The 16,070-nt window shown below is 36.8% G+C and overlaps 1 protein-coding gene across 1 annotated transcript in view; it reads right to left on the bottom strand.

Moving 5' to 3' along the window:
* The window catches only part of LOC125846649 (vacuolar protein sorting-associated protein 54, chloroplastic-like), a 37,950-nt gene that overhangs the window by 8,695 nt on the left and 13,185 nt on the right, over positions 1–16,070 (bottom strand). The window contains exons 8-16 of the mRNA XM_049526208.1: positions 15,427–15,683; positions 10,519–10,690; positions 10,346–10,429; positions 9,989–10,258; positions 9,838–9,923; positions 8,565–8,718; positions 2,602–2,683; positions 918–997; positions 118–279 (exon numbers count right to left, since the gene is read on the bottom strand). Coding sequence (XP_049382165.1) covers positions 118–279; positions 918–997; positions 2,602–2,683; positions 8,565–8,718; positions 9,838–9,923; positions 9,989–10,258; positions 10,346–10,429; positions 10,519–10,690; positions 15,427–15,683 — 1,347 coding nt within the window. The remainder of the gene's footprint in view (positions 1–117; positions 280–917; positions 998–2,601; positions 2,684–8,564; positions 8,719–9,837; positions 9,924–9,988; positions 10,259–10,345; positions 10,430–10,518; positions 10,691–15,426; positions 15,684–16,070) is intronic.

Below are 16,070 nucleotides of genomic sequence, written 5' to 3'. Positions count from 1 at the left end.
AAGCCCACCCTAACTTTCTCTTTCACAATTGACAACATTTCTTAATTTAAAAAAAGTTGGGAAAATGGGGAAACTGGGGTAAGAACGCAGTGAGACCTATAACAAACAAACTTCTACCTTTGTGATTGAACGAGCAAACTGGCTTGGCTGTGAGTCAGTATCTTCCTGCCTATTCAAACTTTCAACAATCTGTGGCAAACTCCGAAGGTGTACCAGCAATCTTTCTCGCATTATCTGTACCAACTTCGAATGTATTTCATCACGATGAACTTTGTAGTCCTAATTCCAGAGAGAGATTAGGGTCAAGGATGTCCAGCCAAAATCTTGGATTATGATGCTTTAAAAGTACAATGATCTCAGCATAGAAAAATATTTGACTGGGACACACTAAAACATAATAACAGTTGATTTTCTATTGAGAATGAGCAAGAAAAACAAATAAATGTGAATAGATACAAGGAATAGTGTGGGATAGGTATAGCTTGATATGGTACATACTTGCATAACTAGCGGTAACATTAAAAAAGAAGCCCTTTGTTCTTTGTTTTCTTCCACACAATATCGTACTCACATATAGTACAATTAAAAGGGTACCATCTCTCTTTTAGAAGTAAAAAAATAATATACTAACAGGCATCAAGGTGGTCCAAACTTAACAAGCGAAGAAAGGATAAAAGCCTTGAAGTTACACTCCCTCCCTATCCCAACCTCACCCTCCCAAAAAGAAGAAAAAGAGAATCTACATCAAGTTTACAGAAAAATGAAAAATACCCAAGGAACTTTCACAAATGAAAATGGAACCTCATTAAAAATCTTGAAGGCTGGTGAAGAAACAGAAAATATTCATTCTTCAAGTGCTACTCTACTAGGATGGAAGGAATATGCTGGAATAAATATAAGCAAAATTTCTTCCTTACCTGTGCTACTCGATCAACCTCCAGCATTAGCAATCCCTTGTGTGTTTCAGGCACTCTCAGAAACAGTATTCTCTTGATTTCTTTCAACACACAAAATGTCCAAAATAGAAACAGGTTACACAATAGGTAACAAAGAAATTTTTAAAAGTTCTTTAAGCATGAAAAATACTTCTACACAGTTCCTATGCAGTTAAGGGAGAGCATACGTTATTACACAACCATATCATATTTCAAACATTAGTAATAAGAATCATTACTCAAGATGATTTCTAACATCTGCCGTCAACAAATTGAGTTAGACGAATTTGATCCTCCTCTCCTTTTCAGATAAAATGAAATACTTTTGTCTCTTGGGTGTCCCTTACCAATTTATCTTGGGAATCAGGAAGAAGAGACAACTCTAATATTGAGAAAAGAAACCCTTTATGGCCTAAAGAAAGTAACATATAAAGTAATCACATGTAATTAGGAGGAGTCCTCCTAAGCCTAGTATTTTTCTAATCTTTCTTAGACTAAGTCAAGATAACTAGACTAGGTCTGCACAAAACTGTAAAGGGTAGAGTACACTCAATCATTACTTAATTTTGAAGAGGTAAGGCACCATGTCCCCCTCCATATGTATATGCCTTTTGGATTTTAATTTATGGATAGGGGTCTATGCCTGATTTCTGCTCAATGCAGTACTAAGTAGTCTAATTTTTTTAACATGGTGGTATTTTGGCCAATTGTTTGTACCTTGACTAATTCCACTAGGTACCTGCTACCTCCAACCAACACAGATACTGGGCAACTCTACCCACCATGGCTTGGACAGATGGAAAGTAATCACCTAGTATTTTTGTCTTCACTGGGACTTGAACCTGGGACCTCATGAATCGGCCCCACTAAGTAAGTAATCTAATTAGAAAGAATGAGAAAATTATATGTAGCACTAAAGAACCTAATGAAAAAAGGGTGAAAAAAGAGATGTAGCACTTAATAGTCTAATGAAGAAAGGCTGAATAACTGGAGAAAATGAGCATGGTCAACAGAGTTTCAGGTTTGTAATCACTATGCATATGGGACAGAGAGATGAAGGGAAAATAAAATGGCTGATGAGATAGGTGAGATTCTGCAATTAAAGACACAGGTTCAAGTCGGAAATCAACAATTTTTGACATGATTGTGGTAAACCAGGAGTTCTCAATAAGAATAAGGAATTATACAACTATTAAGATTTGATGGAACTTGCTGCTTTCAGAATTACCAACTGACAGAGGTGATCATGAGTAATGCAAAAACACCCAAGGCAGGATGCATTCACTGATGAAAATAGATTAACTCTACCGAAAACCTGAATGGTTGGTTCCTCAGAATACTTATTCAGACACTCAAGTTGAAAGATGTCAATACATGATTTTTAGTATGATGGGCAATGGACTTCCCACTGTTAATGATTTCAACTATACACTGACAGAGGTAGAAAGATAACAATGTAAATAAACAGCATACTTTCCCGTTTAAATTCCAACCACCATTCAGGTAGAAACTTTACACAAATGGTAATGGCATGTTATTACCATTGGAACAATGTCTGAGCACATTGATATATCTTAAACCAAAGATCAACAATGAATACAATAGTAGACAAGGAACTAGACAAAAGCCAGAACCACCAGTGAAAAGCTTCGTCATCATTGCCTACCTGGAATTATAGTGTATGTGAAACCGATGACTTGGCTTGTCAAAGCCAAGTGCTTAGAAGTAATAGACTTCAAACCTGACACCTGCAATTTTTTCTCTAATTAACAACACCAATACTGCATATACAAGATAGAAACTACAAAATGTTTAGTCCAAGTTACAGGCAAACTATAGAAAAGCTGAAAGCTTCTATTGGTTGATAATGATTCAGTAGAATATCTGAAAAAATAAAACATCAATATAATACTTTTTCTTGCATATTCGTGATCTTAAAAACCACCAAAAACAAGTCGCAGACCAGAAATATGTGCTCACTAACATACACCCCAGATCCTTCAAGTGGGATACAACAACAATCAGAAGTCAATAGTCAATGTGGTGAAATGGCAAGATAATAGCCTTTTTTTATTGCAAGAAAACATCTTTTGAAAGGAGTAGCAGTTGATTATTGAAATGAAATCATGATGCACAAAAATAATTTTGAGTCAAGTTGCAAAAGATTGAAAGAGCTTTGATGGTGTACCCATCTCCTACAAATTGGCATAAAAAAGGAAAGGAAAAACATGACCATGTCAGCTATGGAGTAAAGAGAATAGAGATCTATGATTATCATATTGTGAGCAGTCCAATTTTTTAGGCAGTGTGTATTTTTATTTTTATTTTGATGACAAGGGAAACCCGCAGCCGCTACCCTTTGGGTGCGCACAGGATAAAACCCCCGCTCCTATGCAATAGCTCGATAACCACATAGGAGAGGTAACCCGCACTAGGCAAGCCTGGTGCGACGAGCTCGACCCAGAAGGCAAACCCCTTGCTTTCGCTGGCAAGGGGTTTCGAACTTGAGACCTCCAACATGGAAGTCCCAAGCTCAATCCACATGCCTCAGGAATATAAAAGATCATGTCATCAATTTCCACCAAGAGACCAGAAGGATCGAAATTACTGCAATACACAGAGATACGCAGAGAAGTCATCAATCATAAGATGGAAGCCTGAACAAGTCAGAAGAATTATTACCAAGTGGCGGCTATCAATTCAAGACTACCAAAAAGTTCAAATCAGCTAGCCAGGTCATTGAAGTGCACATGATAATAGATAAGGCAAGCTCAACATTCTTGTAACGTTACTTATCTGGATGATTTGGTGAATCAGTGCAGAAATGGCAAATGGAGAGGAGTACGCATGCGAGTAAATGGTTATTGGAGACTTTATGTGGGGTTTTATGCTACTGATATGAATGGAATGCACTTCCTAGAGGTGTAATGGAAGTCCTTGGGTAGTATGCGGGGACTTCAATGTGTGTAGGGTTCCCCACAGAGAAGAGGAACTGACAAAGAAGGTCTTCTGCCACGGTAGAATTCTCAGATACCATTGAAGACTTGGAGCTTTTTGATTTTCCACTTGAAGGAGGAGCACATACATGGTTCAGGGGAGATTTGAACACTGCTGCAACAAGGATTGATAGAATTATATTCACATCTGAGTAGAGTGAACAATTCAGTAAAGTGAAGCAGATTGCTCTACAAAGACTGACGTCAGACCATGTGCCTATAGCCTTATACTGTGGACCATGGGGACCTGAACAAATCTTATTTCAAATTCAAATATTGGTGGCTAAACACAGAGAGATTTATAGACAAAATCAGTTCTTGGTGGAATTCTTTTGCATATTCAGGGAAACCAGACTACATTTTAGCATGCAAATTAAAAGCCTAGGGAAAGAAGTTGCAACCCTACCCTCTATATAAACAAAAGAAGTTGTTTTGACACATGAAAACCTAAGGAAGAGGAACATTATCTTAAGTCACACACTGATGTTTGTGTGGAGAGGCAGCTAAGACAGTTGGACACTTGTTCCTGCATTGCAGAATCACTGACCAGCTATGTAAGATTTTCATCAATCTCAGCGGCATATAATGGACAATGCCTAGCAAGATTGTTGACACTCTATCTAGTTGGGAAGAAGCTCAGAAGGGAGCTAAAAGCAGGAGCTACTGGAGAACCATCCCAACCTGTATATAGTGGACCATCTGGAAGGAGAGGAATGCTAGGTTTTTCAAGACAGGAGTAGAACAATACAGAAAATTAAAATAGCTTGTTCCCAGATATTCATCACCTGAACCAACAACAAGAGTCAACTCTTTATGAAGTTTGGTCAGAACATGGATGGAACCTTACCTACAGAAGACTGATGCAAGACTGGGAGGTGGAAAGATTGGCTGAATTTTATGGAACACTTGATCAGTTCTTAGGATTCAAGGAAGGAGAAGACACTCTTAAATGGAAATGTCATAATAAAGGTTTATTAATTGTTAGTTCTGCATATAGAAATATGAATCAGATGGGATCCCAAGTTAACTTTCTGCCTTGGAAGCTTATATGGAAGGTTAAAATACCATACAAAGTGGTAGTTTTTACTTGGTTGGTGGTGAAAGAGGCTGTACTTACACAAGAGAATCTTATGAAGAGGGGAATACAAATGTGCCCAAGATGCTGTTTTTGTGAGTAGGTTGCAGAGACAATTAATCATCTGTTCTTACATTGTAAAGTGGTTGGCCAGCTGTGGAATTTGTTTACTAGCTTCAGAGGTATAAGTTGGACTGTTCCAGGGAGAACAGGACAGGCTCTAGAAAGCTGGAATACGGAGGGCAGTGGCAGCACAGACAAGAGTAGATAGAAAATTGTCCCAGCTGTTATTTGGTGGACCATATGGAAAGAAAGGAATTCTAGGAATTTTGATAACAAGAGCAGCCCTCTGCACAAGATTAAAATGAACTGTATTATCACTTTTTGCTATTGGTGTAGTTCAGAGTATATAGATGACCCTATGGCTATTGTAGACATTCTAGGGTCCTTATAAAGGGGAAAGGAGGATCTAGGGATAGTTCTCTTTTTTCTTCTTTTCTTTTCTTTATCTTTTGTTTATGCCTGACACACATGTGTGGAGGGAGGATATGATGTAAATTTTTGGATACCAACTTTGAGCTGATGATTGATATACAAATGTTACCTTTAACAAAAAAAAAAACAGATTGTATATTGCTTTTGTGTTTTAGGTGTACAAAGAACTATCCTATAGAAAGTTAACGATTTCAAAAAAAAAAACTATCCTATAGATGCAGAAGATATCCTAGAAGTGTTAAGAGTCATGCTAGAATTATGAGCTCTTTGTTTTATTGCTATACTCTCTCCTGTTAAAGGGGTTTAGCACTACCCAAGTGCTGGTTTACAATACAAATGTTATCTATTCTAACAAAAAAAAATTGGCCTCCTAGTCACTTTTTTTTTTTTAGAAAGTTAACTGGTATTATAAACATAGAAGTACACCAATAGTGAACTCCTGTAGCAATTACATCAAAAGTATAGAGGGTTTACCAAAAAGANTAGTCACTTTTTTTTTTTGAGAAAGTTAACTAGTATTATAAACATAGAAGTACACCAATAGTGAACTCCTGTAGTAATTACATCAAAAGTATAGAGGGTTTACCAAAAAGAAACTAAGCACCTATCTCCCTCATAAACTATCTAAGAATAGGGTGATGTCCCCCGGATCCTTGGGAATAGAATGGATACACCAAAGGTAAAAGGTCACTAAACAATTCATTTTAATGCTTTGGAAAGGGATGCTCTTGTTCTCAAAACATCTCTGATTTCTCTCACTCCATATTGTCCACCAGATGCAGGCAGGGACAATCTTCCATCTCTCCTTGTGTCCTGACTGATTTCCATCTCTATTCCAACATGCTAGGACTTCTACAGTATTTCTAGGCATGGTCCATATGATACCTCTCAGGTTAATGAAATACTTCCATAGTTTCTCAGTCACTTTACAATGCAAAAAAAGATGGTTTATTGTCTGTCTCAGGTTCACAAAAAAAAACATCTGGAGCATAAGTCCTTTCCTCTTTTCATTAAGTTATCCTGAGCAGAACAGATTGTCTTGCAACAAGCCATTTGAAGTAAGCCACCTTATGTGGTATCTTCCCTTTCCAGATCATCTTCCAAGGCCACAACTCCTTGGTTTTAGTTGAAATGTCTAGTAATTTGTAGGCTGATTTCACCTTGAACTTGACATCTTTCTCCAGCTTCCATGTCAATTTGTCTTCCTCACAAGTGAGGTTCTTGGCTTGTTCCAAGGTATTATAGAACCGAGTCATTCTCTCCACTTCCCAGTCATTGAGGAACCTTCTAAAAATCAGGTTCCATCCTTGTTCATTTCTGACTTCTACAATTGTAGCCATTTTCTGCTGATTGAGAATATAAATGTCTGGGAACTGTTGTCTCAAAGGTGTTTGTCCTATCCATATATCATTCCAGAACAAGGTTTTCCTCCCATTTCCCACATTAATCACAGAGTTGCTCCAAATTCCTGGCCACTAATTGCTAATAGTTCTCCATAGACCCACACCATAAGGAGTATTAACCTCCTTAGTAGTCCATGATCCTTCCTATCCATATCTTGCAAAGATAGTGTCCTTCCATAAGCTCTGATCATCTGTTGCTACTTGCTAGTCTCCAGAGCCATTTTAGCAGAAGGCTCTTATTGTGGGCTTTCAAATTATTAATTCCCAGACCTCCCTCTTTTTTGTTGGAAATAACAGCATCCCACTTAACCAAGTGAAATTTCTTAACCCCTTCCCCATTAACTTGCCAAATAAAATTTCTTCTGATTGTGTCCAGCCTCTGAATGATCTTCCCAGGCATAGGAAAAAGGGACATCATATAGGTTGGCATGGCATCAAGAACACTGTTGATAAGTGTGATTCTACCACCCGCGAATAAGTATTGACTTTTCCAGTTAACCAACTTCCTTTCACATTTTTCTACCACAGAGTTCCAGATGCTCAAAGATTTACTCTTAGCTCCCAAAGGCATGCCAAGATAAGTGGTGGGAAGTCCCCTATCTTGCCACCTAAAATGTTTGCCAGGAGGCTAATCTGTGGTACTTCATTCACAGGATAAATAAAGCTCTTTCCCCAATTGATATGGAGTCCAGATATTGCTTCAAACAAAATGAAAATAACCCTTAACTGTTCAGTTGTTCACTTTCTGCATCACAAAATACTAATGTGTCATCAGCATATTGTAGGTGGGAGATAGACACTCCCAGTGAATCCCCCTGACTCACTTTGAAGCTAATTCCTAAAATATCTTATAAAGAAAATCAACTAAGCAATCTACTATTGTGATGATAAAGTAAATGATTTTATTAATGGTGGAAAAACCCCTGCATCAAAACCTGTATCCAAGTCATACACCAAGAATATCAGAACCTACACAAACATATGTTTCTCAAATAAAGATACTCAATCTTTTAGACAAATAAAACCTTATTGCTGCACCTACATGAAACTAGAAATAAAAGATTTCTTTAATTGTACAAAATCATTTTCAACCCTTCAAACATTCTCCTATTTTTCTCCTTCCATACTACCCACATAACACCTACAAGGGCTAAAGACCGTTATTATACATGTAATAGGCATTGCATAAGCCCAAGGTACTTGAAATGCCAGTCAAAACATATAAATATAAGATGTTTTGATGGGATAGCTCAACATATACATAGATAAAAGATATTTGTTTGCAGCAATTAGCATTTTGGTGAAAACCCAAAGATGTATATGCAATAGATAGTCTGATAAAATTTTAAAATTCCCATGGGCTTAGCCTTAGTACATCAATTTTGTCTATAAGTGCCTCTCTTTATGTTGCTTTATTACAATAATGGAACATTTACTTTGCCTATCAAAAATAGTATAAATCAACCAATCAACTATCCTCACTCCCAAACTACATGCACTAGTCTGTTCAGGCCCATTTTATCCTAAAAGGAAACACAATCAATGAATAGGATAGGAAGTAGAAGGGATGATGGGTTTGTGGATTGCATCCAAATTCCTTGGTATATCCAAGGAATGATCCATAAGGTACACATTGTTGATTTAGATAGCAAGAGTATACCTGCATGGCTCCAGCTCCAAGTACAAGTTGACAAGTTCTCGTATTGAAAAACTTCAAGATGTCAACAACACGGTGAACTACTTCTGATGATAGGCCAGTTAAACTATTATTCATGTCAATATATTCTGACAACATCTTCACCAAAATCAAGCCACTGAAAAGCAACATTATGATGTTATTTTTGCAGGTTCCAGCCTTGAGAAGAAAAATGAAACCATGCTAAATGACCAGGAAACAGTAGCAATAAGGGGAAGGAGGTAATATTAAGTACCAGGCAGCATTAAGGATCCATTTGGTAGGCAGTATTAATTAGAATAGTCCATGGATTAAAATTTAGTCCATCAAATACATCGTTTGGTTACTTTATTTAACTTAATCCATGGATTAGTACACCATATGAGGTCTTATTTTATGCCTAGAAAATGGAGGGATAACTAATCCAAGGTTTAACAATATAAGACCCCTAAATGACTAAACTATCCCCAAGGTTTATATTCGAATGGTTATAAATTTCTTTTATAATTTGATGTCCTTTTTATTTATATTGGAATGGTTATATATGTTCTTTTTAATTCTCCAAATCCGTTTAGTGTAATTTGATGATTTTACTACAATAAAATTGTCCCTTTTTTGGGTTTTTTTATTCAAAGTAGTTCGCCGATTGACCACTTGAACTATTTGTTTTTTATTTTTTTTAATAAGCATCCGGTATTTGAACAATATAAGTACCCTTAAATCTATGTTAAGTCTAAGATATATTTGACCAACAAAAAAATAGAAATACACCGTGCCATCTAGGATCTCCATAGTGGTACATCACACCTAAAAATTAACTAACAATATATATATATATTAGTATTTAACTTGACTAGTTAAATGAAATAGAAAATCCTACAAAAAAAAAATATTGTCCGGCGGTTATCTACATTGACCCAATTACAAGAAATAGAAAATCTCATAATAAAGGGTATAATATGAAAGAATTTTTTTGTAGAGTTTTAACTCAAACACAAGATTAAGTGGGAAGGAATGAACCAAACGCTTGATAAAAAATAATCCATGTATTACTAATCCCTGCATTACTAATCCATGTGTACATCCTTGCGTTATCAATGTTTGTACCAAACAACCCCCAAGTATTTAAGAACCAAGGGCCAAGGAGAGAAACGTTTGAGAGAGAAAATTATGACAAAGAAATGAAAACTGGAAAAAAAACCTGCAAGTTAACTCAAAAGAACAGATGAATTTATCTGAATAAGAAAGAATCACTGACCAGTTTACCATGTGATACGCAACACCCCCAAACGATAGCATTCTAGGAGATGATCTTCCGCGTTCTCTTGATTTCGTGTCATTACTCTGAATTAAAATAATCTCAAATCAGTACTGCCCTGAGCTTATCAGCTTAATTGTGAAAAACTAACCTGTGCTGTATTATCTGGATGTGTTTTAGTAGAATCAGTCTGCTCTGTATTATGTGATATATTTAGGAGCCCAGCATCCACCATTGAAGGATCACTGCAGTTTCGAACCACTTCAGTTTTGCTTGTTGCGGTGTCAGCAGAATCATCATCAGCATGTCCACTGGTCTCTGACTTGGAAGAGAACAGTGATGTGACAATAGTCTGGAACTCATCGGGGACATCAATCTCAGCCCAATTTTCTTGGTCAAGTATAGCCTTCAACTTTGCCATCTGAATTAACCAACAAAAACAATTAATAATCCAGCTGGAAAAGGAACAAACTCGAGATTCATAAATTCAGCTGGAAAAGGAACAAACTCGAGATTCATGTTGGAAATCAACAAAGGCCTTGGCCTGTGATTGTATGGTTCCACGGATACTATACCCCAACCTTCCACCAATCTGCTTATATTTGAATAACAGAGAATTATAAGCATAGACACACAAATTAAAATTAGTGAAGGATATACTTCATAGAAAGACAGTTTTACTTTCTCAGTGGCGGTAATAAATTCCTGAGTGATGTTATATATGTTTAGGAACTCCTGCAACCTCAACTTAGAGTGAAGAGGAGCACGGACTCCAAGGATCTTTGCCCATCTTCCATGAGCAGCATCACAAGCTGCAAATACAGCTTCTGTATTCTCTCTCAATATATCAGCTCTATCAAAGAAATATAGATGTATAAGTATCCAGCAAATCTATCGTTGCAATTTAAGCAGTCTTCCAAAATAAGACACCAATTTAAAGCACAGAATAAAATAGTTATCCCATTTTAGTGTGCCAAGCAGACTTTGCTAACAAAAAAATAAGCATGTTTCTAAAGTAGTCACATTACTAGCAGGTTTATACTCGAGATGAACCAAGGTCAAGCGCTGTTAGAATTCGAATAAGAATAGGAATAGGAATAGGAATCCTAGTTGGAAAAGGAATCTAATGTAGTGTCGATAAATAGGGTCGTTATGTAACAATTTAGATACACAATTCGATAATATTCTCTTCTATATTTCTCACATGATATTAGATCATTGATGAGAAACTTCAAGTCACCGTGTCAAATTCCGGCTACGGTTAGGGCGGTTCTCACACATGCTATGTACTAGCTCGGCTCGTAAAATAATCAAACAACACATAATGGACGAGTTTGACCTAGGTTGACACGGTCCACATAAGTGCTAGTGGAGAAACATCCCACATCATGAGTTGTTCTCTTCCTTCCCCTAAAAGTCCAGCTAACAAGACTTCTTTAACTGTACTTGGCATTACCCATTGAAGACCAAACCAACACAGTATTTCCCGCCAAAAAACCAGATGCTCTCCAGCAATGTAGAAGGAGATGATTAGTGTCTACCGAACTATTGCACATGAAGCGCCAACTCACACAAGTACTCCTCCTATTCCTCAAATTATCCACCATCAATATTACCCCTCTAGCAGCTAACCAAGAGAAAAGGCACACCTTTCATTGTATCCTCCTATTCCTCATACTATCCACCATCAATATTACCCCTCTTGTAGCTAACCAAGAGAAAAGGCACACCTTTCTTTGTACCCTAGGGATCCACACTTAGAAGTATGAAAATGAACCCTCCCTATCCAAAAGATTCTCACAAAAGGACTTAACAGAGAAGATATTATTCCCCATCCCCATCTTCATACATCATGGCTATCCAATGTGATACTTTGTTAGTTAAGTAACTCATTTTTTTTTTGAGATAAAGGTAACTGTGTATTCACAAAAGGCTCATCATCAAACAAATGATGAGCATAGGTCACTTACAATCTCATCAAAGCATATCAAACTACCCTATGGGAGATTACAAATTACCTATAAAGTCAGCAAAAAGTCCTATATCCCCTATCATATCTTGTTTACACCAAATGCCAATGAACTTCTCCACCTTGAAGCCTTTGTATATTGTTGTACCGACATCTCCTTTTGGCATGAAATCCTCAACATATTAGATAAAGTAATACTCAAAGAATTGTTCCCGCACCACCTGTGTCTCCAAAAACTTACCCACTCCCATCTCCTACACTGAAGATGTATTCCCATAAACTCGTCCCACCCCTTTAAGATTTCCTTCTAAAGCCCACGCCCACAAGGAAGAGTGATATTTTTAGTCCTCCTTCTAAGACTCTGTATTTCTCGGCAATCACCCCCTCCATAGAGCGCTCTCCTGTATCCAAATCTTCATAACCATTTTTCCAATAGCGCCTTGATGAAAACCTTTAAATCTTCATCCCAAGTCCACCCCAACACTTGAGTGTCGTGACAGTCTCAAAATTATACCTGGTGAAACTTTTCCTCCCTACTTGAGAATCCTATAGATAGTCCCTCTAAGAATGTTTCAACTTCTTTGTAACGCTAACAGAAGCATGCATCCAAGACATACATAAAGTATGTAGGAATTCTCGAAAGTTTACATAGCGTGGGTCTCTTTTCAACCCTCTTAAAAACCGGGTTCCAAGTTGTTCCTTGTTAGATGCTCCTAGTGGGTGACCAAGATGAGTAGTAGGAAGTTCTCTCACCCTACAGTTTGACTTTGACACTTGTGCTAAGATCTCAATGTTCACCATCTCACCAACTTGGATTATTTTCACATTTCCTGAGATCAATCTTTAAGCCCGACACCACCTGGAACCATGTCAATACTTTCTGAAATACTCCACATGAGTCCTGTCAACATCACAAATCACTAAAGTGTCGTCAGCTAATAAAGATGAACCCCTTACTGTACCTTGCCCCCATCCGATGTAAAGATGAACCCCCCTCAAGGTAACCTCTCATCACAGCTCTATCCATATCCTACTCATTGCTTCCATAACTAGTATGAACAACTTAGGTGATAGCAAATAGCAGAACTCCCTGCCTCACACCTCTCAAACTACTGAGAAAACCACATGAGTTGCAATTCTGAGAACCTAACTATTGAAATACAAAAACTTATCCACATCCCCCATCTTGTCCCAAAGCCCATCTTCAGCATAATGAAATCAAGAAACTCCCAGTTGACGTGATCATAGGCTTTCTCAAGATCAAATTTGCACAAAATCCATAGTTCCCCTTGCTTTCTTCTCAAATCAACCACTTCATTTGTCACCAAAGTTGCATCTAGGATTTGTCTTTCTTTCACAAAAGCATTTTGTGAAATAGATACTACAATTGATCTTTAGCCAAAAGGCCGAATTTTATTTTTATTTTTTATTTTTTTCCTTCTCAAAAAAAAAAATAGATACTGTCACATTTAAGCCCCCAATTTGATGTGATCAAAGGCTTTCTTTTTCTTTGAAAATGATATGATCAAAGGCTTTCTGAAGATCCAATTTGCACAAAATCTTCAGTTTCCTTGCTTTCTTCTCAAATCAACCACTTCATTTGTCACCAAAGCTACATCTAGGATTTGTCTTTCTTTCACAAAAGCATTCTGTGAAGTAGATACTGTCACATTTAAACCTTTTTAGTTTATTGGAAAGCACCTTAGATATACTCTTATAACTACTTTCTACCAAGCTACTCAACTTAGTAAGATAAGCTGAAAATCAATAAAAATCACATCAAAAAGAAAATTTCAAGCTTAATGTTCAAAAATAATTATAAAATTCAATAAAATATAGTATATCCGCATAATTAGTTTGTTATTGCTACACCCAAGTAGCATTATAAGGTTAAGCTCCATTTCTTATTCATGATTGATTTTAAGAGCTAAATAATCACTCGAGTTAATACAAGTGAATTTGAAATTTGTTTTGCAAACAACTGACTCATTTTTTTCAATAAATGTTGTTCGGGCCAGCTTGCCCGCATCTTAACTAATTACATGGGCTACTTTCCACCAGCACAGGTACCAAATAACCTTGTCTACCAAGCTTGTACAGATAAAAAGAAATTGCGCTAGTGTTTTTGGCTTTGTTGGAATTTGAATTTGAGACCTCATAGTTTTCAACCCACTTCATTGACCCAGGGTCACACCCTTGGGTGAAAAAAACTCGACTCATTCAATGCCCTAAATACTAGTAATAGAACCAAATCAAATAAAATCTTTTTTTATGACAAGGGAAACCCGCAGCAACTACCCTTTGGGTGCGAACAGGGTAAAACCCCCGTTCCTATGCAATAGCTCGCAAACCACATAGGAGAGGTAACCCGCACTAGGCAAGCCCAGTTAGACGAGCTCGGCCCACCCTTGCTTTCGCTGGCAAGGGGTTTTGAACTTGAGACCTCCAACATAGAAGTCCCAAGCCCAAACCACTGGGCCATCCTGAAGGGTAGATCAAATAAAATCTTTTGTAGTCCGGATTGGAACATTCCCAACAGAAACCAGCTAAATAAGGAAAGAACAAATAAAAAAGGAAGAAAAAAAAAGAACTGCCAAGAAAATTTCAGCAGCCAGTTAACATGCTTTCCAGATGAGGTATGTGCTTCCACCAACATAGAATGCTAGGAACAAAGTATGAGAACAACTTTGGAAAAAGAAATACGGTATATTTCCTTCCTATCTTAAATGACATGGTTCACTAGACTATAGGTTAAATGAAGTAACTTAGAGTAAAATTAAACCGATAAGAGTGGAAGGATCATTGAAGTTGAAGCTGATTAGTCATTGTAATAACATTACATCTTTGTTTAAATGAATTTGAATTTCTGCAATCAGTAGATGGATCAAGTAATCTTTTTAAATAAAATGGATATGGTATCCTTACTTGTATATATGTGTCAACCATTTGGATGTCCTTAAAGGAAAAATCTGTCATACAGATACGAAATGGGTAATTGTGGTCTTGGTTTATCAGGCAAAAGTTCAGTTTAGTCCTCATGAAGGCCGACTACACACATTAAACCTTTTATTGATAGAAATGTGTTGTTGTTGACCTCCACTACAAATGTAATGGATTCTTAATGATTGGACTGGACTATGTGATTGCCAAGAGCAATTTTAAGGAAATTTTTATTTCTTTTTACTCAAACTTTTTTTGGAGAGAATACACTATATTGTTATGATATTTGAAATTCTGTCTTTCTTAAACTATAAAACAAAACCCACCAAAATAACCTGCACTAGCATAACACAAGGATGATGTATGGTTTAGAAGCGAAAAATCCACTAATTTATTAATTCTTTTGGAGACCAAAAGGCACATTAAATTAATTTGGAGTTACATATGCCACTGGGATATTATGAGAACCAATTTTGAAATTTTTCAATGACAGAATGACCAAATGTGTAATTATCTATCAAATAAATGTATATGAAATTATGAATACCCACAGTTTGAAGGACATATTTTCAACAAGCAAATACACAACAAGAAGTTGCTTTTCCCTCACTACAGGTTACGAAAATAAAAACATAATAGCACAAACATCTAAGAATAACAGCAAATGAATGTACATAAACCTGAAATTTCTCGACAAATTTGACATGGTTGTTGCATCATTTCCCTTCTCCTGAATTGAAAAAACCCTGGAAAAGTTGCTTGGGGGAGAAAATTGTGAAAAGGTGGTGATCTGACCATCACTTTCACTAGCAGTTTCTGCAGCTGCTGCTCCAAGTGCAATTGCAGCAGCAACTGAGTCAGCAGCATAATGATCATCAAGATGGCAGATAATCCACTCAATTGTTTTTTTAACTTCAGAAGCCTGGACTAAGTGCGCCTGCATTCACTAAAAGAAAAATATCAAGTTACATCATACCAAAATTAAATAACAAAAAGAAAGAAAAAAAGGGCAAAAACTAGATTGGTAAAGCAATCTAGTTTGGGAGTAAGGGTATAATTACCAATTCGTAAACACCAACCAAAGAATCCCCTGCAAAGTTAGGGTCCTTAGGTTGGGTGTACAACAGCTTTAAGAGAAAATATCTTTGAAATGAAATGTTTTACAGGAACAACTATCTTAATCATTTAGGTCTTTAGTTCAAATTCAAGCTATAGTAAATTTTGGCAGCTATGATGGTAGTGAAGAGGTAGTGAGGGGTGAGGTGATAGTGGTACCTGACAAAAAGAGTACAGAATAGTTGGTTGGACTATGATGAAGTGAGTC

The sequence above is a fragment of the Solanum stenotomum genome, chromosome 12 (assembly GCF_019186545.1).
Source record: "Solanum stenotomum isolate F172 chromosome 12, ASM1918654v1, whole genome shotgun sequence".
NCBI classification, from domain to species: domain Eukaryota; kingdom Viridiplantae; phylum Streptophyta; class Magnoliopsida; order Solanales; family Solanaceae; genus Solanum; species Solanum stenotomum.
This window is presented reverse-complemented; position numbering and strand designations above follow the sequence as displayed.